Source organism: Aphidius gifuensis, linkage group LG3 (genome assembly GCF_014905175.1).
Source record: "Aphidius gifuensis isolate YNYX2018 linkage group LG3, ASM1490517v1, whole genome shotgun sequence".
NCBI classification, from domain to species: domain Eukaryota; kingdom Metazoa; phylum Arthropoda; class Insecta; order Hymenoptera; family Braconidae; genus Aphidius; species Aphidius gifuensis.
Genome location: NC_057790.1, coordinates 21,749,427 through 21,772,395, shown reverse-complemented (window position 1 = coordinate 21,772,395; position 22,969 = coordinate 21,749,427). Strand labels below are relative to the sequence as shown.

General features: G+C 25.7%; 4 protein-coding genes across 6 annotated transcripts; 2 read left to right on the top strand and 2 right to left on the bottom strand.

Moving 5' to 3' along the window:
- Positions 1 to 1,073: 1,073 nt before the first annotated feature.
- LOC122852788 (GATOR complex protein WDR59) lies at positions 1,074 to 5,178 on the top strand. Of its 3 annotated transcripts, XM_044152796.1 has the most exons (8): positions 1,074 to 1,354; positions 1,426 to 1,475; positions 1,548 to 1,683; positions 1,766 to 3,750; positions 3,817 to 3,946; positions 4,313 to 4,342; positions 4,499 to 4,910; positions 4,982 to 5,178. In XM_044152796.1, the coding sequence occupies exons 1-8, from the start codon at positions 1,301 to 1,303 to the stop codon at positions 5,119 to 5,121; spliced, it is 2,937 nt and encodes a 978-aa protein (XP_044008731.1). In that variant the 5' UTR covers positions 1,074 to 1,300; the 3' UTR covers positions 5,122 to 5,178. The 3 variants fall into 3 exon arrangements, with proteins under 3 accessions (XP_044008731.1, XP_044008732.1, XP_044008733.1); XM_044152797.1 differs by lacking the exon at positions 4,313 to 4,342 and having other exon boundaries at positions 1,094 to 1,354; XM_044152798.1 differs by lacking the exons at positions 3,817 to 3,946; positions 4,982 to 5,178 and having other exon boundaries at positions 1,094 to 1,354; positions 4,499 to 4,734.
- Positions 5,179 to 5,628: 450 nt separating this feature from the next.
- LOC122852807 (adenosylhomocysteinase) lies at positions 5,629 to 7,716 on the bottom strand. The gene is made up of 5 exons (XM_044152873.1): positions 7,544 to 7,716; positions 7,112 to 7,302; positions 6,599 to 6,940; positions 5,915 to 6,523; positions 5,629 to 5,834 (listed from the first exon to the last, which is right to left on the bottom strand). Exons 1-5 carry the CDS (start codon positions 7,569 to 7,571, stop codon positions 5,703 to 5,705), a joined length of 1,302 nt encoding a protein of 433 aa, XP_044008808.1. The 5' UTR covers positions 7,572 to 7,716; the 3' UTR covers positions 5,629 to 5,702.
- A 296-nt stretch (positions 7,717 to 8,012) lies between these two features.
- Positions 8,013 to 8,984, bottom strand: LOC122852833 (uncharacterized protein CFAP97D2). The gene is made up of 2 exons (XM_044152909.1): positions 8,444 to 8,984; positions 8,013 to 8,363 (listed from the first exon to the last, which is right to left on the bottom strand). The coding sequence occupies exons 1-2, from the start codon at positions 8,519 to 8,521 to the stop codon at positions 8,139 to 8,141; spliced, it is 303 nt and encodes a 100-aa protein (XP_044008844.1). The 5' UTR covers positions 8,522 to 8,984; the 3' UTR covers positions 8,013 to 8,138.
- Positions 8,985 to 11,073: 2,089 nt separating this feature from the next.
- LOC122852824 (protein big brother-like) lies at positions 11,074 to 15,864 on the top strand. Its single transcript, XM_044152899.1, has 3 exons — positions 11,074 to 11,634; positions 11,921 to 12,112; positions 15,414 to 15,864. The coding sequence occupies exons 1-3, from the start codon at positions 11,449 to 11,451 to the stop codon at positions 15,771 to 15,773; spliced, it is 738 nt and encodes a 245-aa protein (XP_044008834.1). The 5' UTR covers positions 11,074 to 11,448; the 3' UTR covers positions 15,774 to 15,864.
- Positions 15,865 to 22,969: the final 7,105 nt, after the last annotated feature.

Sequence of the window (22,969 nt, the reverse complement as noted above, 5' to 3'; positions counted from 1 at the left end):
CAACAAAAAAAAACTATTAATAATCTGTTTTAAATAAATTATAATTCATAAAAATTATTATTATATTTTCTAACATACCGGTTGATGTGTTTCGATGCATTTTTGGCAGCTGTTATTTATACATGCATAATTTGCACAACAACTAGCAGATTCACTGCACTAAAAAAAAATTAAATAATCAAAATTAATTATAATTCAATCATTTTCTTATAGTATTATAAATTATTTATTTATAATTTTTACTCACTGCATTATTATTTAGAACACAATCAAGTCCTCTCGAGGAAACACAGACAATTGACATCACAACAATAAACAGAGTACTCAAAATAAATTTAGACATCATGATTTATAATCAAAATAACTGCAAATTAGAAAAACATTAATTAACATTTAATTAAGCATAAAAAAAAAATTTATTTACAAATCATTATACTTACTTTTATTTAATTTTTATAATAAAATATGTAAATTTTTTCTTGTAGAAATTTAGACACTGTTTTTTTTTTTTTTTTTAATTAAATATATTACTAATTAATAACACTTTATAAAAATTTTACAAGACGATATTTAGATAGACTATACTTTGGAGCACAACTTTTGCTTATGGCATATATTTTTTTTTTTTTCAATTTGATCATGATGATCCCTTCCAGAGTTGAATTGTTATTGTCGGTTTTTTCATCTGGTTCCCAATAAGGGAGAAGATTATCATCTCAAAAATTGCCGACAAACATTTTTTAAAACAATATTCAATTCTGTATTTTTACTACATCTTTTTTTTTTTTTTTTTTCCTTATACAAGATCAAATAAAAAAAAATAAATATGTTTTTCAAATGGTCGATTTTTTTAGATAGATTTATACACATTTTAGGATGGATTATCGGTTTGGGGATAGATTTTGTATACATAAGCTTTTTTTCATTGTCATTATATTCTTTTGATGTATACCGAAAAAATCATCAATGACCGAAATATACCGAAATCTTTTTTTGTATATTTTTTTATATTCTTATTATCAAAATGTTCTGTATTACTAGCTGTTGATAAATGTATTTTTCTCCTTCCATATTTTTTTATTTGACAATCATCATTTGTTGTTGTTCTCACCTTGGATTATATTTTTTTTTATAGTTTTTTTTTCCTGTAATTAGTGTTACTATTAATTGTTAAATAATAAATAGTGGTAACAATGAACAACGTCAATGTATTGTTAATTATTTTAAAAATAAATAAATAATCTTAGGAATGGTGTGACAGTGTGTTGTTGTTGTTGTTGTTGTTGTTATTATTAATAAAATGTCAAAACGTTGGGGAACTGATTATGAACTCACTGACTATCGTGATCTCCAGGTAATAATTAAATTATATTTTTAATTAATTTGATAATTATAAATAATGATAAATATTGTATTATTTTTTAGGCCAATACAATGGCTTTGGACTCAACAGGCAGCTATCTCTTATTAGCTGGGTGAGTTGATAAACACTTGTCTAAATTATAATTATTTATATGGCTAATAAAATGTATTATTTAATTTTCTAGACGACGTTGTTTTGCACTTAGACATCTTGACAATGCTACAGATGTTCTAAAAAAATATCCACGTCAAAGTAAATATGAAGTTGGTACAGCTGAATGGAATCCAACATCACCAAATTGTCATTTGTGTGCAGTTTCAGTTAGTAAAATTAAAAATATACAATTATATGTTGAAAAATAAAATTATAATTATAATAAGATTATTATTTTTTAATTATTAGAGTAATACTAGAGTTGAAATATTAAGTTTTGCTGGTACTGGACAAGAATTACAAACAACACATAGTCTTCGTGGTCATACACGTGTTATATCTGATTTAAATTGGCATCCAAAAGAGCCAGATATAATAGCAACATGTAGTATTGATACATTTATTCATATATGGGATATACGTGATCAACGTAAACCAGCATTATCATTATCATCTGTTGCTGGTTCATCACAAGTACGTTGGAATCCATTATCACCAAATACACTTGCAACATCACATGATGGTGATATTAAAATATGGGATCAAAGACAAGGAAATAATCCAATACAATATATAACAGCACATTTAACTAAAATACATGGTCTTGATTGGTGTCCATTTAAACAAAATCAAATAGCAACATCAAGTCAAGATTGTACTGTTAAAATATTTGATACATGTAATCCAAGAAGAGCTGAAAGTATATTAACAACAAATTCACCAGTATGGAGAGCAAGATATACACCATTTGGTGAAGGTCTTGTGACAATTGTTGTACCACAATTACGACGTGGTGAAAATAGTTTATTATTATGGAATACATCAAATCTTGGTGCACCAATATGTACATTTGTTGGACATAATGATGTTGTACTTGAATTTCAATGGAGAAATAAAAATTTAGATAATTCAAATTATGAATTAATAACATGGTCAAAAGATCAATGTCTTAGAATATTTAAAATTGATCCATTTTTAAAAAAATTATGTGGACGTGAAATTGATAATGATACATCAATATATACACAATATTCAGAAGATACAAATTTACGTACATTAAGATCAGTACAACAAATGCAAATACATGATTCACAAATAATAAAACCACAATTAAATTTTATAACAACAAATTTAGATGATTTAAATAAAAATAATATTAAAAATGATATTATTAGAATTAATGATAATGATAATGATATACCATCACCAACACAACCAAAAACATTACAACAAGAATTTTCATTGATAAATATGAATATACCAAATATTGAATTAAATGCAATGGATGCTGTTGAAAGAAGTTGTACTGTTACAGCTAGAAATAAAAATTATAATATTATATTAAAAGTAAATTTTCCAAGTAATTATCCATGTAATGCACAACCAACATTTCAATTTTGTCCTGGTACAACAATTGATAATACAACAATGACAAAATTATTACGTGTATTAAAACAAACATCACAACAAAGAGTTAAAAAAAATAGATCATGTTTAGAGCCATGTTTAAGACAATTAATAACAACATTAGAACAAACATGTACTAATGATGAAACAGATACAACAACTGGTCATCTTGGTTATATACAAACAAATAATGATTTTTTAAATTCAACAAATATTTGTACAAATTTTCAAGATACATTTATACCATTTCCTCGTACATCTGGTGCAAAATTTTCAAGTGTTGGTATACTTGTTTGTTTTGGTAGATCAATATTTTCACGTAGATCATCAATTAAAAATGATGTTACAACACCAAGAGCATTATCAGCACTTGGAACAACAAATAATAATAGTGGTCCATTTATGACAATGTTTCCTGGTACATTTGGACAACCTGGTGATACAATGTCAATAAGTTCATTTTATTTTAAAGATCGTAAAATTATTAAAAAAAGTACATATGGATCAAATCAAAAAACACATAATAAAAATTATTCAAAAAATTTATATTCAATGGTTACTGTATTTGATGTATCATCATTATTTTTTATAAATAAAGAATTAGCTGAAAAATATATTATAAATATAACAGATATACCTGGTATGTGTCAACATAATGCAAATATTGCTGCATCATTAGAACGTCCAGATCTTGTACAAGCATGGTGTCTTGCTGCTCAAGTTATATCACCATCATTGACAAATACAACAACAACATCAGCACAAACACCTGATATTATTCCACCTTGGCCACTTCATCCATTTGGACAAAATATGATTCATTCATTGTGAGTATTTATTTATTTTTTATATAATTTTTAATTTAATTTTTAATTATTAATTTGTCTTTTAAGAATTCAACACTATGCTAATCAATCAGACATACAAATGGCTGGAATGTTGAGTTGTGCTTTTAGTCATCGTTCAGCAAATCATGATACAAATAAAACATATCAACAAAATAATAAATCCAACAAAATAAGTGTGAGTTATTCATGAGGATTTAACACAAAAAAGAAAAGATAGTATATCAAATTTATTACCAAAATTTTTACATTTATCACTAGCTAATAAATTGTATATTAGAAAAAAATCAACGACACATTTAAATCATCATCATTTGGGTACAGCTGGTTGAACATGAGGGTTTCATCGACAAATAACAAATCGAAAAATTAGTTGTCGACCGAGTACCACATGATTTAATTTCATTATTATTTTGTTGTTAAATTAATCATTAACAAAACTATTTATCATTATCTTTTTCTCTCTCATATTATTGTAAATATATTAATCAAAAATGCAATTAATTTATTCATTTATTTTTTATTATATTTGTGTTTGTTGTAGAGGCTTTTCACTGGGAAATGGTGGTCAAAGGTAAGACGGGTTCTCGGGTACTTTGTCGAGCTTTAATTAATTCTAAAAAAAAAATATATGATCAATTAACAATACAAAATAATTTACTAATATAACAAATAGAAGAAAAAAAAAATTAATTAGTTATTTTAAATAATTTAATGTAATTTGTTTTAGCCTGGTGGATCACCATATCATACAATTCATCCAGCAAACACAACAACTGAGGGTTGGAATTTCCAAAATATTAAACATAATAGATCAAATTCATGGTCAGAATCACTTGATGATTTAAAATTAAATAATGATAGTTATGATAATGGTAAACGTATAAAATTATTGGATGATAAAAATGCACAGCTTTATGATAGTTATAAAAAAGCATATGCTGAAGTTTTACATCGTTGGAGATTACTTGATGCAAGAGCACAAGTATTAAAACATGTTAGTTCATTACCAACTGAAACACCAAAAGAAGTAGAATTTCAAAGTGAATGTCAAATTTGTATTAAAACTAGCAAAGGACCACAATGTTCAAGCTGTAAACGTTTTGCTTTTCAGTGTGTTATTTGTCATATTTCAGTAAGAGGTGAGTTGATAATAATAATTTAAATTACATTTGTTATAAATAAATAATAATATTAATTAATATTTCAATAGGTCCAAGTAATTTTTGTACAGCATGTGGACATGGTGGACACACAAAACATCTTGCAACTTGGTTTAGTACTGAAACTGTTTGTCCAACTGGATGTGGATGTTGTTGTTTACGAGAAAGTAATTCTCTACTTAAAATGTAATTTATTATTATTATTTATAAATATATTATTATATAAAAAATAAGACTGTAAAAACAATGCTGTCTTGTTGATTATTTAAGTATTTTAATTAAATATAATTTTTCATCATTTAAAGACACTAATTTTTCATCATTTGATATTACTGATTTTTCATCTTGCAAATATTTAATTTTATTTATTTCAGCTTTTTTTATATTTTCTTGATAATTTTTTTCCATTATAGAGTAATTTTTTTTTTTAACAACACCATAAACTATTCCTGATGTTAAAAATATCCATCTGACAAGCTTCAAGTTATTCGAAATGATTATTAATGATTTTTTTTTTCATTTAGAAAAAAGACAAAAAAAAAAGCATTACCTTGATAAGAGGATGAACTTTAACAGGTGGAAAATAATATCTATAGCCTTTGACACATGTTTTCATCTTGTACATGGTTAAATTTAAATACAACTCTTTGACATATTGAAAAGAAAATAACAAAACAAATGACAAAATTATTAAATGTTCATGAAAATGTTTTTTATTTGAATTATTATTATCATCATCATTGATTAGTTGTATATAAAAACAAGAAATATTTAATATCTGTAATGATCTGGTTTGAATGGTCCATTGATAGGAATATCAAGATATTTTGATTGTTCTGGTGTAAGTTTTGTTAATTTAACACCAAGATGATCCAAATGAAGAGCAGCAACTTCTTCATCCAACTGATAAAACGAAAAAAACAATAATTAGAATACAAAATTGATTAAAAAAAATTTAATTATATTGAGAAGAATATGTTTACCTTTTTAGGAAGCATATGAACATCAACTGAATATTTATCATTTTTAGTCCAAAGTTCAATTTGTGCAAGTACTTGATTTGTAAATGAATTACTCATAACAAAACTTGAATGTCCAGTAGCACATCCTAAATTAACAAGACGTCCTTCAGCAAGTAATATAACATGTCTACCATTTTTCAATTGATATCTATCAACTTGTGGTTTGATATTAATTTTTTCAACAGCATTTTTATCTAACCATGATACATCAATTTCACAATCAAAATGACCAATATTACAAACAATTGCATCATTTGGCATTGCTTCAAAATGTGAACCAAGTATGATACCCTTACAGCCAGTTGTTGTAACAAATATTTGTCCTTTATGTGCACAATCATCTAATGTTGTTACTTCATATCCTTCCATTGCTGCTTGTAATGCATTTATTGGATCAATTTCAGTAACAATAACACGACCACCAAATGCACGAAGACTTTGAGCACAACCTTTACCAACATCACCATAACCAGCAACAACACAAACTTTACCAGCAATCATAACATCAGTTGCACGTTTAATACCATCAATAAGTGATTCACGACATCCATAAAGATTATCAAATTTACTCTATAAACAAAAAAAAATATTATTGTTATTGTGATGATTAAATTAATATAATATTTGTATAAAAATATAACAAACCTTTGTAACTGAATCATTGACATTGATTGCTGGTACTTTGAGTTTATTTTCTTTAACCATTTTATAAAGATTATGAACACCAGTTGTTGTTTCCTCTGATACACCACGACATTCTTTAAGGTATTCTGGATATTTTGTATGAACAAGATTTGTTAAATCACCACCATCATCAAGAATAAGATTCAATGGTTTTCCATCATTAAAAACAAGTGTTTGTTCAATACACCACATGTATTCTTCTTCAGTTTCACCTTTCCAGGCATATACTGGTACTCCAGTTTTAGCAATTGCTGCTGCTGCATGATCTTGGGTACTAAAAATGTTGCAAGATGACCATTGTACCTAAAATAATCAAAAGAATATTAATCAATCATAAGTTCAAGTATAAAAGGTCAAGATACTGATAAACTTGAAGATTAAAATTATTTTTATATTTTATTTCAAAGTAAACATACACCTTGGTATGTTATTTAAATATAAAATTATTTAAATTCATGATTATTTTTGGCTCACCTCTGCTCCAAGTTCAGTGAGTGTCTCAATGAGAACAGCTGTCTGAACAGTCATATGAAGACAACCAGCAATTCTAGCACCTTTCAATATTTTTTCTGGACCATATTTTTTTCTAATTGCCATTAAACCTGGCATTTCATTTTCAGCTAGAGTTATTTCTTTTCTGCCAAATTCAGCGAGTGAAATATCAGCTATAAATAAACAATGAAAAAATAAATAAATAATAATAATTAAAAATAGTTAACAATAGTTACATTATAAGTTAGATTAAAAAAAAAAGAAAAAATTAAATTTGCAAATGACTGATTAGTAATTTAATTAGTTAATTAATTAATAACAATAAAAATTGATAAGACCACGTGGAAAAATAATGTATTTAGCCTTAAAAAAAAATAATTTAATTATACATATTATTATGATTAATTAACTTACCAACTTTGAAGGTAGGTTTTGCAGGCATGTTGAATTATTTAATTACTATTTATTGTTAATTAAATACAAATGTGTGTCGAGAAGACTAGACAAAGAAATGTGATGCTTTGGAGTGACAATTTTTTTTGCAACTGAATAATGAATATCTGGATGCCGGCGTATTCGAACAATTTTTTTTATCTTTTTATCTTTTTTTTTATTTTTATTTTTTTTTATCTTAAACTAGGTTGGTAATGTAATTTGCTATCAAACAACAGCTGATATTATTTTTGATTTTTAAAAATTAAAAATTCCCAGATCGTAAAAATTGTGGGAATTATTCAAAAAAAAATTATGCCGATCAATAAAATTGTATTAATAATATCGGGTGGCCGCTCTTGTCATTATAAAAACAATGAATAATAATTTATATTTTTTTTAGCTACTTAAATAACATTAATTTTAAAATATATAATTAAATTATAAAAACAATTTTTTATTTAATTTGTGTTATTTATTATGTTTTTACTAATCACTAAAATAAAAAAAAAAAACACACTAATACATAATGTATAAAAGTGTTGTATGAAAATAGAAAAAAATTACGAAAACTTAATTAAATTAATGAACGTATACATTTTGATTTTTTTTCATCAAGCCTTGATGTTTTTTTCTTCATTTTTCCATGCATTATGTCTTCAAGATTTTTTAATAAAATAAAATTATCTCTTGTTATTATTCCTTGACGTTCTCGTTGAAGTTGAATACGTTTTGCATCATATAAAACATGTGGACGTAATTTTGGTGGATTCATATCAACTGTTGGTGTTGCTGTTTTGACCTTAAAATATATTAAAATTACAATAATAATAAATTTAAAAAAAAAAAAAAAAACAAATTAATAATTAAAATAACACAAACTCTTATTCGATGACTCTCGTAGGCTCGTCTTTGCCATGATATTAAATTAACTGAACTATTCACTCGTACAGTTGACATATTTATATTTCAAATAGACGATGAAATAAATTTTTAACCGCAAAACCAAGTCAAGCAAATATTGTGCACACGAGCAAGACTTGTTAATTATATAAATATAAAATTTCTAGTGGTCAAAAGTGTGTTCTAGTTTTTCAATATAACCATGACAACCGTAACTAGACACACATATTAAATGCTTCATCAACAACTTGCAATAAAAAATAATATATAAAAATTCTATTTAAATAATCAACAGATGATTTCAAAAGATACCGAAGAATATTTATCAACAGGAAGAAGAGTATAAATTTATGAAAAGAGTCAAGATGTTGTTGACAATTAATTTGAATTGTTTGGATAAAATTTATTGTACAAGAGGATGATTATATGTGTACACTTGAAAGAGAACGTTTATATATAGTTATACTGAGTCGTGTGCTTTTTATTGATCCAACAAGACCAGCTTCTAGAACCATCAACTCTTAAGTCGACATTTTTATACATCAACTCCAATAATTTTATATTTTTATCAGCTTAAAAATCATCAGAAATTTCATCAAAAAAATCTCAATAAATTAAGCAACAAATTTAAGTTCTATTTTATTTTTTTTTATTAATAGTATTTGTCTATTATTAGATGATGATTTTATAGATTTTTTTTCTTGTCATACATGCGCAATTGCGTTTTCAATATTTTTCTAACGTAACACGATGAAGCGGATTGGCTCGAAACATGGACCAATCACAATTCAACCAGCTTTTATTATTTTTTTATTTTCTATTTTTTTTTTTTTTTTATTTTCTATTTTCCATTGTTGTATACTTATCCTTGCTATTATGTAAAAAAAATCAACGAGGTTATTTTAAATGATGAATCATAGAAAAAGAAAAAAATTTTTTTCAAAATAATATAAGAAAGTTTGTTGTTAAATTTGTAAATGAAAATTTTCTACAATAGTTTTGATTTCACGGCTGAGTTTTTACAAGTTCAAAGATGTTTTTTAATTTTTTTTAAAAAAAAAAAGATAATAAAAAAAGCCGATGCGTATTATTATTTAGCCTTGAAATATTGTTGCATTTTTAAGCGAAGAAAATTGAAACTTTGTCAAGTTTAGGTATACATTCTTATTTTTAATGGAAGTTTCTATTTTTCTTTTTCGAAGGTACTAGTTTAAAAGTAAAAGAAAAATAATAATTTAAAATGGGATGTCTTCATTAGAAGAGAAGAAATGTATTTATATGAATAGATGTTTGTATATATATTTGAAGTATAATGTAAAATGTGCAAAGGGAGTTTTGATCTTAATCGAGCATCTATGACAATGATCCTCTTGAATGGATAAATCACTTGAGAATGTGAGAAGAGATGAATGTTTGTGTATACATAAACTCACAGAAGGGCATAGTGCTTGCTTTTTTTTTCCCCTGGGGTAAATTGATGCTCCGTTTTTATATGCTCAGTGTTATAAAACATGCACATTTTATATGGGGTGGGTAATGAATAAGGACGACCCCAATATGATACTTTTTATTTCGAGAGGTTGTCTCATTTCGACCAATCCGATTCACAGTATATTCAACTGATATTTTTTTTTATATTAAAAATAAGCTTCAATTCAATTGACAATAATATAAATGAATTATATATTTTAAAAAGCTTTAGTCTTTATATTTAATTAATAAACTTTTTAAAAATATCATAAAAAATAACGCAAGGTCACTTTAAACTCTAGTTTATAAACAAAGACTATTTAAAAATAAATAGATAAATAAATTGTCATTATTTGTGCAACAATAAATATAAATAATTCAAGGCTATTTTTTAATTAGCTTAAGGCAATTGTCTTGAAAAAAACGAGCAAATAATTTTAGTATCTTTTTTTTAATTTACCTAATAAAATATTATACTCAATTTATTCAAAATTTATCAAAATTTTTCACCAATAAAATGACAATTAAACCCTTTTTTTTTTTTTGGCTATCCTCAAAATCACACGACAATTTTCTCAAGTTATTTTATTATTATTTTTTTTTTCTAACAATTTCTAGTGTAACAATTCACGAAAAATAAAAAAAAAAGTCATTTACAAGTTTTTTTTTATTCTCTTCTCTTGACTGTTACCTTTTTTTTTTTTCATTTCTATTGTTAAACTAAAACCTGTAACATCCTTGAAGATATTTTATTGCCTGATTTATGTTTCTAGACAATTTGAAAAACCTTAAACTCTGTGGGTGACCAACAATTTCCCTAATTTCGGTTGATTTTGCACCTTCAAGTGGTCGTAAAAATCTATACTCTTTATTTGCAAAGTTTTCTTTTTTAAATAAAATAAAAAAAACAGTAAAATAGACATTGTTATACTAGTCATGCATGTTTTTGACCAGTCAAAAGAAAAAAAATTTACACTATTATTTGTCTCCAGTTTGGAGTTTAATGGATACGCAATCCAGCATCCCTGATGAGATGAGTTTCAAGGTGGGGTAATGTTTTTTTTCTCCAAGTGGGGGGAGGCGTCACCTCACCAGGAGGGCGTGGTTTATGGACATGGAATGCTGCTGGGATCGGATAAATTTTTGGAGCACAGTTCAATTTAGTCTCCACTGAGACGTCGAAGTGTGCGGTTGAGTGTGTCTCTCTGTGTGACTCTTTTTTCAAACCGCAGAAACTAATTATTGTGAAAAGAAAATCATTAAAAAATAATACTTCCAATTTACAATTAATTAGTGTTAAAAAATTAAATAAATCAATATTATTAATTTGTGATTAATGTTGAATTAAATTTAAAAAAAAAATAAACTTGTGTTAAATAATTTTGAACAAGTGTTAAATTGAAAAATAAAAATAAAAAAAGGACAAAGACAGTTGGTGGTAAATAAAAAAAAGAAAAGTGAAAATTTAGTGAAAGTTTTTCTATCTTCTCTGAGAAAAAAATAAAAAAAATAAAATGATGCACACGATGGGTGAGCATGCAGGGGGCCCTGGTAACCTTGGTATGATTCCCTTCGATGGTATGGCCCTTTATGAACAACCAAGACCAAGATTTGTCTTCAAGATGCCCCGTGTTGTACCCGATCAAAAAGCTAAATTTGAAAGTGATGAATTATTTAGACGCTTGAGTCGTGAATGCGAGGTAAATAACAAAATTTTTTTTTTATATAATTTAGTAAACAAACAGTTTAAAAAAAAGCTATTCTAAATAATTTTTATAATTGTTTGTTTGATTTATATTTTTTTGATGACAAATTTATTTCTATGATTTTTTCATTTTATTACTACTAAATCCGACTAGAATTTATTGTTAATCTTGCGATCAATTTAGAATAAAATTTATTGCTCCAAAAAATAAATTTAATTTGTAATTTTTTCTCTAGATTACAAGCAATTGCGATAAATTAATTTATAAATTTTTTTTGCAGGTAAGATACACTGGTTACAGAGATCGACCCTTGGAAGAAAGACAGGGTCGTTTTCAAAATGGATGTCGAGAGGGTCATACTGAAATTGCATTTGCTGCAATGGGAACAAATCTTCAATTAACATTTGGTCCCGCCGCTGGAAATTACTCAAATGAGCCAAGTCAATGTGACTTTGACAAAGAACACGGAAAGGTAATTTAAAACTTAATATAATTTTTCCATTTTCCGTATATTTTAAATTACTCCAAAAATTGTTTAGCAAATAAAATGACGTTATAAATATTGTCCAAACAAATTATTATACAAACAAGTTTTACAAATAAAAGTCAAATAATTTTGTTGAATCTCTAATTGGCTAAATATATTTTATGACAACAATAGATAAAGTCATTTTAGTATACACATATAAAACTATTCAATTTATGTTACAATTCTGGATATCCCTTGTTGAATATAATATCTGATGGTGCCATGTTCCCATTAGGCGTAGCACCGGTGGTTTACCCTCGCTGCAGGGGACCGACGGATTCGTTTTTATAACTTGGCCAACTAGATGTTAGCCAACTGACCATACTTTTACATTTTATAAAAATTCTCAAGAGAGATAGAATATAAATTTCCACGAATTATACCTTCATCCAAGCACGTTTACTTTCGTAAAAGCACAGGATAAATGTTCTAGAAAAACGAGACATAAAGTGCCGACCATACAAATATATATACGATGCAACGGAAATCGTTATAGAGTTTTACGATCTTTTTTTTTTTTCTCATTTTATTCTTCTTTAAATTTTTTTTCTTTTTATTCAAGGGGGGGTCTTTTGAGGACATCCGGTCAAAGTGCCTGATGGCGCATCCTAATTGCGCACTCAGCATTGACCCTTTACTACGATCGATACTCTTAAAAGTCGCCATTTTGTATCGCGAAATTTCGCAGTTTTATATAAAGAATACAGTTAACTTTTAATTTATTTTTTTTATAAAAACTATTTGTCTATTTTTATTGACTTTGTTTCCATAACTAATCGAAATTTTTATCCATAAAAAAATAATGAGATTAAATTATAGAAAAAAATATAAATTAATGTCTATAGCAATGATGATTTTAAAATAATTTACGGGACTACTTTAAAATTGTTTTATTTTATTTTATTTTTTTTTGGATATTTAGAAAGTCATAAATTGTCTGAGACCAATAGAAAATGTCACAGGATATTGGCTCGTGTCTGGGATATTTTCAAGAGTGATGAAGAAAAAAAAAATCCTGATGTCAACACGCGCCACGTATCATTTTCGAAAATAAAAAAAATAAAAATACGTCAGTATGTTAGTTTAGAAAAAAATATATATAATTGGGATGTGAAGTAGTTTTACCGAGCACACACGTTTAGTTTAGAAAAAAATATATATAATTGGGATGTGAAGTAGTTTTACCGAGCACACACGTAGAATTTTAGTGTACTTGTATTACGTATATATATTTAACCTTTTGCATATATAATACGTCTGTCATCGGCATTGTTTTAAAAATTTTAGATAAAAAGAAAGAAAAAAAATGAAGACACGTGCTGGGCATTGTCGCGATGCCCCGTGGCGATTAATTACGACAGATCGAAATTTTGATAAAGCCAGTCCCCTTTTTTTTATTTCATTTCTCTTCATTTGCCTTTCAATTGGATCATGCCATATTATCAAATACTCAATCTGCCCTCTTTCTTTTAATTGAGCATTTTTAAAAATACATTATATCTCAGCTAAAACTATTTTTAAATTTTATTATCAAGTAATTTTTATTTCTAGTTATTAAAAAAAAAACCGTCGGAATCAATCAGCTAAAAAACAAATAAAGTTTCAAATTGTTACTCGAAAAAAACGGTTAAACAAAAATCGAAACAATAAAAAAACAACGAAAATCCATACTGCCATTGCTCTCGCTCTTTTTTTCACTGACCGTATGTTATTTATTTCTATTAATTTTTTTTTTTATATGCGTGTCAGCTTCCTCTGGATGATGAGGGGCAAATTTAACCGAAAACACGAGATGACAAATGTCCTAGTAGTTCAGAGTCGTCCCAATGTAAGACCGGACTTGGCAAAAATAAAAAAAAAAAAGGCGCCGGGTTCAGCCCACTCGAAACAAAAGCGTCTGGCTTCTGTTATTTTTTTTCCTCCCGATAACAAATTGAAACAACAAAAATCCTGATAAATCACTGATAGCACTCTACACTTCCGTTTATATAAAATATATTTCTTTTTCATAAATATCTTAAATAACATTTCCCATATATATTTTTATCAATCGAAATAAATTTTTTTAAATATTTAACAAACGAAATATATCTACCCTTTATTAATAAATTCAAAAAACCTTCAACCCCTCTCTCTATGATCATTTTGTTTCATATATAAATTTAAGCTTTTTTTTTTTTGTTACACAAATGCAAATAAGGCATCAAAGGGTTGTGTACAAAACGAGTTACAGTTTAAATATCGTCTCGCATTATTCCATGATAATGGGTCACGCCCATCAAAAAAAAAACCTTCAAATAAATATTTCTTTTTTTTTTTTCTATAACAATTTTTATTTATTTTTTTACTTAATATTTTTTTTTTTTTTTTGTTCTATATATGACTTATTTTTTTAAACCCATTTTTCGTCGTGAGAATGTGTTAAAGGGTTAAATACACCCTTCGAATGTTAGACAATAAAATCAATTAATTATCTTGTAAATTTTTACCCTGACTAATTGACAAAAAAAAAAAATTATTATATCATTTTTTATAAAAATTGTAGATTGGTTTTTTTTGGAAGACAATCAAATTGTATCGATAAATTCCCGCGTGTATTTGTATAATTTTTTTTTTTTGTTAATATTTTTGTTTGATGCCACCCAGTTGGTGCAATTATTGCCCGAATTAATGTGTCCCGTTGTGGGCCTCTTGCCGTGATTATTTCAACATGAATAAAAAATAAAATAATAATATTTTTTTTTTTCTAACGCTTAAACAGCTGGCTTTGAAATTTATAAATAAAAAATAATGAGATTTTATATTATAAAAATGTATTTTGTCGTTTTTGATATAAATAAAAAGTCTCATTGTCTGGACGGTAAAAAAAAATGAGAAAAAAATCTATTCAACAAAAGCAATTTGCTCATCATGTTTCAATTTTGAGCGGATAATATCTTCCACTTCAGTCAAATAAAAAAAATAAAATAAAAAAGCAAAAAAACATCAGTAAAATACTTCTCATTTCCAGTAGACGATTATCCAGATTGGAAGGCAAAAAAAGCCGCCCACGGATAAAAATTACTCTTCTGATGTTGAAGTAGTATTTTAAAATTTATTTTTTTTCTCTTTTATTGTATTTTAAACTATGTTAAAACCTGTAAAAAAAAAATATATATATTGAACAAGTGTAAATAAAATATAAGATTTTAAAAAATATATTAAAAAATACTTATTTAAATTTTATTTATGATTTTTTTTAAAGGTCCACTTGAGATCTCATTTGATAATGAATGGTGTTTGTGTGAGGTGGCGTGGCTGGTTGGATCTTGAACGTCTTGATGGTGTTGGTTGTTTGGAATTTGATGAAGATGCTGCTGCCCAAGAAGATGCACAATTACGTAATCAATTGAGTCGTTATAATGAACGTATACGTCAATTTGAAGAAAAACAAAGAGCATATAGAAATGCAGCAGCTCAACAACCTCATCATAATCATCATCATTTGTCTCATCATCATCTTGGTCATCATGTTACTGGTACTGGTAATGTGCCTTCAGTTGAACATCATCTTTCTGGTCATCGTCAAGATCCAGAAATGGAGGTCAGACTACGTGCTTACTAAAAATTAAACAATATTTATTTAAATTTCAATGCAAGTAACACTTGTGTTGCATGCATTCTATTAGCCAAAAAAAAAAAAAAAACGAAATTAATAACGAAAACATATTAAATATTGATATAGAAACGATAAGCATCCTTGAATGTATAATCATCATACAGCATAGTCACTTCCATTTATAATAACTTTATATAATAAGATAATAATTTTAAAAAATTAATTAAATTAATTGAGTAGAAATTCAAATTCATTTAAACATATATATGCGCATCTCAAAAATATTTTTACGTGTTCAAAACATAATTATCGTAACGCAAAAAAAAAAAAAAAAACGAAAAAAAAAAATTGTATATTTTCATTTTAAATAATAATATGTTAATTAATTTTTTAAATTCAAGAAAAATTATAAATAGTAGATATTGTTGATGGATTATTTTGCAAAATAATATTTATTTATTTTATTCATAATGAGGATTGACTTGATTTAAAATTCCAAGAATTTATCTTGCACAATCCGACGGCAATTACGTGACATTGTGAATCAGATGTGTGACTCACAAAATGACCCATCAACATATCTTTTTTTTTATTTTATTTTTTCTTTAAATAATCATTAATTTAAAAATCATTTTTGTCATTTATATATATTATGTATAAAATTATTTTTAAGCGTTTTTTTTTTTTTTTCTTTTTTACTGATTACTATCAGTTTGAGAGTCTTTAAAATAGACACTTTTGTTATTTATACTGTAAATATTTGTAAAGCGTTTATTAATTAAAATATATCATTTCATGTATGACTATACATATATATAAAAAAAAATGTGTATTATTTATTATCCAATTAATTGTTTAACAAATTAAAAAATTAAATTTCTACATAGAAAAAAAAAGGGGCTAGAAATTGCTCTAATATTTCGAAATTTTATTTAACACAAAAATAAATATTTAAAATAAAAATACAAATGAAATTAATGTCAATTTAATATTTAAATAATTTTTTTTATTCAATTATTTAATTAACAAATGATTTTAATTAAAAAAAAATAAAATCTTCTTTAAATTTCGATAGAAAATTGACATTTAAAATTTGTTAATTAAAAATTTTAAATACTGACTTGAAATTCCTTTTTAAATCTCGATTATTGTACTAATTTTTCAAGTATATTTTAGCTAAATGTTAAAGGAACATTGAAAAAAAAATACTATACCCATTTTGACATTTGAAAAATGTTAAATTTTTTTTTCTAACTGTGTTACATTGATTCTTGTCACCAGGGAATGTATCCTAAATATATTTCAATTCTTCATGTTTTTTATTGTACAACTACTTGATAATACCTGGTTTTCATGACATACTCAAATTCCAGATATTCCATCGTTTTTATATTAAAGAAAAAAATAAAAAATTCAACAATGAAAAATATATTTAATCCATTAATCACGAGGATTTTTCTTTAACATTTACTGAAGTTTCTCGAGGCGGGACAACTATTGATATACATTTTACTGGTAACTATTGTCCCGAATTTTCTTCACCTTTTGAATTATCATCATTGATTATAAAAAATAAAAAAAATAAATAATAATAATATTGAATGACTTATATATCTGTTGTGACACATGAAAATTTGTGTATCCTGTTTATATAAATTTTTTTTTCACAATAGAATCACGTAATATTCTTTTTATTTATTTTTTTTCTTTTTTTACAATTCAACATTTACATTTGTTGACGAATCAATTGGAAGAGGGGAATCTTTTATTTTCTTTATACACATTATATTTACTTGGGTGTTGAACCGTAGAAATTTACAATTCAAGGGATAAAATTGTAAACTACCACCCTTGGCTAAATTTTAATATTGTCAATATTCCCCTTGTATTGTTTCAAGAGATTTCTTTAGCAATTATAAAGACAAATAAATTTAAAATCCCATAGATTACTCGTGAATAATAAAAACTATTTTAAAATAAAACTAGTCGAGTAAATAAAAATAAATTATATCAATTAAATATCAATTGTATTATTTATTTCACCTTTAATCTTCAAAAGCAATGACAATTTTAGCCATCCCCATTTTTTTTACATTTATTATATATGTATTTTTTTTTTTAAGGAATATAATTAAGTTCACAGAACATCCCGGTTTGGTAAGATGATAGTATATGAAAGGAATTCTTATAAGAAGCCTTACAATATTAACTTGACTAAGGAGTAAAACAAGAGCCGACACTCACAATTTTTATCATCATCCAATAAATTTATATTCCCACGAAATAATATTTCGTTATTTAAAAAAATAACAAATAAAAAATTAATGAGCTATCTTGTTAAAATATTTGATAATTGTTAAAATAATTTACAATATGAATAGAAAAAAAAAAAAATAATTTATGCGATGTTGTGTTCTTTTGTATCATTTGTGTATATTTTAGAAAAAAAAAAAAAATAGAAAATAGGTATGTATTGTAATATAAAAGGTAAGGTGAAAAAAAAAATTTTCTCTTGATCACCCGTTGTGCTCCCTTTCCACCCCCTAGCCTCTTGCTACTGTTGATACTCATGTCGCATCTGCCTTCGATTTATTTTCCAATAATATAATTGATGACTTTTATAGTTTAGTTAACACAGTCACCCTTCGATATATACAAACGATGTCATAATGTTCAAATGTTCATGTCCTGGAGCGATTGTATATTACTGATTTTTTTTTTCTATTTTATTTTCAAGTGGGTCACGTTTTAACTAAGGTACATATTGCTAAATATATACATGTCATATGTAACAACATAAATTTCAAATGAAGAATCTAATAATGAAAAATATCTTAGTTGGGGAAAAAATAAAAAAATAAATATCAAATTTGTTTTTTCTATTTTTTTTTTTGAATTTGTAAATGTTATTTGTTTGGTAAAAATTGAACGTGTGTGTTTGGTGATGTAAGTAGTCAACATCGTTGATGATATTTTGACATTTTAATACATTACTGTCGAGAAAAAATTAAATTTAGCTTTAGAGGCTTTATCGGCTTAAACCCTCACGAGAAGATATGCGTATTTTTATTTTTTTTTGTTTTATTTAAAAGCTAAAATTTAATTGTTAATTTTGTGTATGAGGGGTATGTTTTTATTTTTTTTTTGAATTATAATTTGAGATGAGTATGATGACCTGTACTGGTTGTATATCCACTAGATTTATTTCAATATATATTATATAAAATTGAACAGAAGCGGTCAACTGTGAAACGTGTTTTAGCATGTGTTGGGTATACACGACTCAACGGGACATAGGGAACATGTCTTTTTTTTTTTTTTTCTCATTTTTTTGTTGCTCTTATAAACACCCCAAAGAATCATTGACTATGAGTAATAAGTGTATACACATCATTCACATCATTCACTGTGTTGAAACTTGAATCTTTGATTTTACATTTTAAAAAAAAATTATGAAATGTAAACATGCGGGTCTAGTTGTATATTTTTTAATGCAATAATTAAATGATCAATATCATCAGTTCATCACCTTTTTACTAACACAATTTCTCTCTACATTGTCTGAATATTTTTTATTAAAAATATTGAATTTTTGTGTCAAAAAACACTTAAATTAAATTTAAAAAATACTAATGTTAAATTAATTTGACATGATTTTAAATAGCCTACATCTAAATAATAGAAAAAAAAATAAAAATAAATTGCAATTACTAATTTTATAAATGACATTTCACTGTACAATTTAATTGAAAAAATTTGAGTAACAAATGACAAAATAGGGGTTGATGTGCAAATATTAACTCGGTTATAATTATTTATATATTCGTCATTGGAATTTTTTTTCAATAATTTATTTAACAAGTTTATTGTTCACCTGTTTTTACAAAAAAAGAGGGGTCGTAGTTAAAAAAAGAAAAAAAAATAGAATTTAAGGGGAGATTGACGATGAACAGAAGATCTTTAGCAATTAGGTAATAAACAGAGACCACCCACCCCAACAGCATGCATCATGTATATATAACATATCAAGGGAGTGAATTAATAAAACAGCCCAGATGTGAGCCCCTTTAACATAGGGTCAACTTGCCTGAGTATTTCTTTTATTTCAATTTCAATTTAAGAGTTTAAATATCACATATTCATGTACCCTTAAATAATTTTTATATTAAATAAATTCCTTGATTTTATATATATAATTTTTTAAATATTTATAATATTTTTTTAGCAAATTTTATTTAATATTATTTATTATTATTTATTGGTGCGAGCGTTGAGAATGTTAGCATATGCAAAAAATCAGATTATCTTTGTAGAAGGTGGAGAAACGATATGTATATATATGCACAACCCCCTGATTTTTTTTTTTTTATTTTTTTTTTTTTTAAATACGAATGTGCCCCTTTTGGATATATTTATGAGACCTATGGTGTTACAGTGTAATACATGCACGATATCCGAGTGTTAATAGTTTTCGTTTAGACCAATATGAGAGGAAACACGTGCGTATTTATCATCATCATGATTTATAGTATTTTTATTGTTAAAAATTTTTTTATTTCAATTTTTCTTGAAATTTAAATTGAGGGTGTTTTTTTAACAATTAATTAAATTTTTAATTAATTTAAAAAAAATTAACATCTGTGAGAAAAAAAATAAAAAAGAGTTGAAAATAATGACAGTGTTTTTTTGAAAAATATATAAATCACGTGATTATTCATTTGGAAGATAATTTTTGGTGGATTCATTCAAGTATGTCTGGTGGAAAAAGTAAAAAAAAAAAAGCATATTTAATGCAGAGGAACGAATTGACAATTATGGAAACACAATATTACAAGTCTTGCATTTTTATCAAACCCTTTTTTTTTTTTCTATTCTTTTTGTCAATTTTATTTTGCTTTTTTATAGAGTATAGATGGTAACCCTTGATGTTCAATGTAGCATTTTTTTAAGGGTGTCGAGTGATGAAACCCAATGGTGATATATATGTGGAACACGATGAGTATACATGTTGTGAAGCCAGGTGACATTAGGACAGTCTTCCAGTCGATTGCACGAGTCGGGCGTGACTCGATACTCGAACGGCAAGTTTTAAAAAGTATAACTTGAAAATTTTAACCGTCAAATTTTATTATTGTTTTTTTTTAAAAAAACAAAATAATCACGAATTGCACTTATTGTTTTGAAAATATACAAATAAAAAATGTTAATTTAATATTCTCAAAATTTTTTTGCATTTAATTTTGCAATTAACACGTAAAAAATAGAAAAATATTGTTAAAATTTCAATAGAAAATTAAAACTTAAATTGATAATTTAAAATGTAAAAAAAATTTTAAATAAATTGACATTTTTCAAGTTATAAATTTAAAAATTTTAGCTAAATTAAAATTTAGAAATAAAAAAAAACTAGACCTATATTTTGACATTTAAAAAATGTAAATTATCAATTTACATTTATTTTTTTTTTCTATAATTGAAATATAATATGCGAAACAAGTTGTTGCATGCACTTGCAGCAAAAAAAAAAGAATAAAAACCAATTTTGAATAATGAATTGTCATTGGAAGATGACGATGAGTGAAATAAAAAAAAAAAATGATTTATCACTTATGCAAAAAAGTGAAATAATAACTAGACAGTGGCATGTAATGTATGACTACATATAAAACAGGGTAAAATCATGTTAGACTGATGATTAGCATGTTACCTAACGTAGCGTATCCGGCAAACGGGCTTGTTCTTTGCCGGCATTTATTTAAATTTAACGCTCTCACCCCCTTCTCTTTGAGCCTCATGCAGATGCAGATTTTATCCCTATTCCCAATATATATACACATAAGTATATACGCATATAAAAAAACTGTGAAATTATGATTATAATTTTTTGTCAGATTATACATTGAAATGTGAAGGCCCGAGAAACCTCAATATCGATTTTATCATTAATTTTTTGACACTACTATAAAGCAAAAAAAAAAAATAAAAATAATAATTTATAATTTTATTTACCTTTTTATATATATTGAATTTTCTGATTTATATATTTTGATGTAATCAGGTGTTGATACTCCCATGTGAACAGATGATGCCCTCAAGGCTCGATATAACTCGAGTATTTGATGATCGCATTAGTAGGAAAAGCACTCGGTAAATCCTCTCAAAAGACATACACAATTAATCCATTTGAAGCCTTATAAAATTTGTGAAAAATAAAAATATCTTTAACTTGAAATTTATATTATTAGAAATAAATAAAGTCAAAACTTTAAAAGGCAACACTTACTTTTTATTTTTATTTGTAAATAAAAATTGAATGGAAAAAAAAAATAAACAGGCTGTTTTATTTCACACCGACTGACTTTGTTATCTCGAAAATCATATTGAATTTAAATAGTTAAACAGGGATCAAAGATAACACTATCCATTACATTTAATCCACTTTACCAATGATCATTATGCAAATCTTAATATTCAACGTGATATGCAAATCATTGTCAGCATGTCAACGTGACGTTTTAATTTTATCCCTTATTTTTAAATCGTATATTTATTCAATGTAACCTTTTTTATTTTTTATATAGATATTCAATATATTGATATGTCATTATCTTATCAACAAAAAGGCCTATGTTTTTTTAAATATTTTATTTATAATTTGTAAATAAAAATGATTTGTAAGGCTCAGATAATTTTCCAAATTTTTTTTTAAAAGCAATCATTAAATCTATCAGAGAATTATAACGAAAATACGATCAAGAAAAATATAAAGTTTATTTTTAATTAAAGAGATAATTATAAATTATTAAAAAAATATTATTTTATTATGTAGATGACGAAAAGACACTTTTCAATTTAATTTTAATTTATATATTTGAAAATTGAGACATTTGTAAATCGACAATATATTTTTTATACTCAACAAAATTTGGGATCAATATATTTATATTGCATGTGAATATATTTGAAAATACTTGTTCATTGTATTGCTGACATTGATTTGACGTAATTGGCACCAGTACAATATTGAGATGACGATTCAGGCATAAATGATTGGGATAAGCCGGGGATAAAACCCAAGATAAGCCATCAATGGATCAACGTTTGTTCACAATTTTTACAATATTATTTCACTAAAAATAAGGGGTCGAGTATAAAATCTATGAATAAAAAATAAAAATACCATATTTTTTTTATCCTTTTTC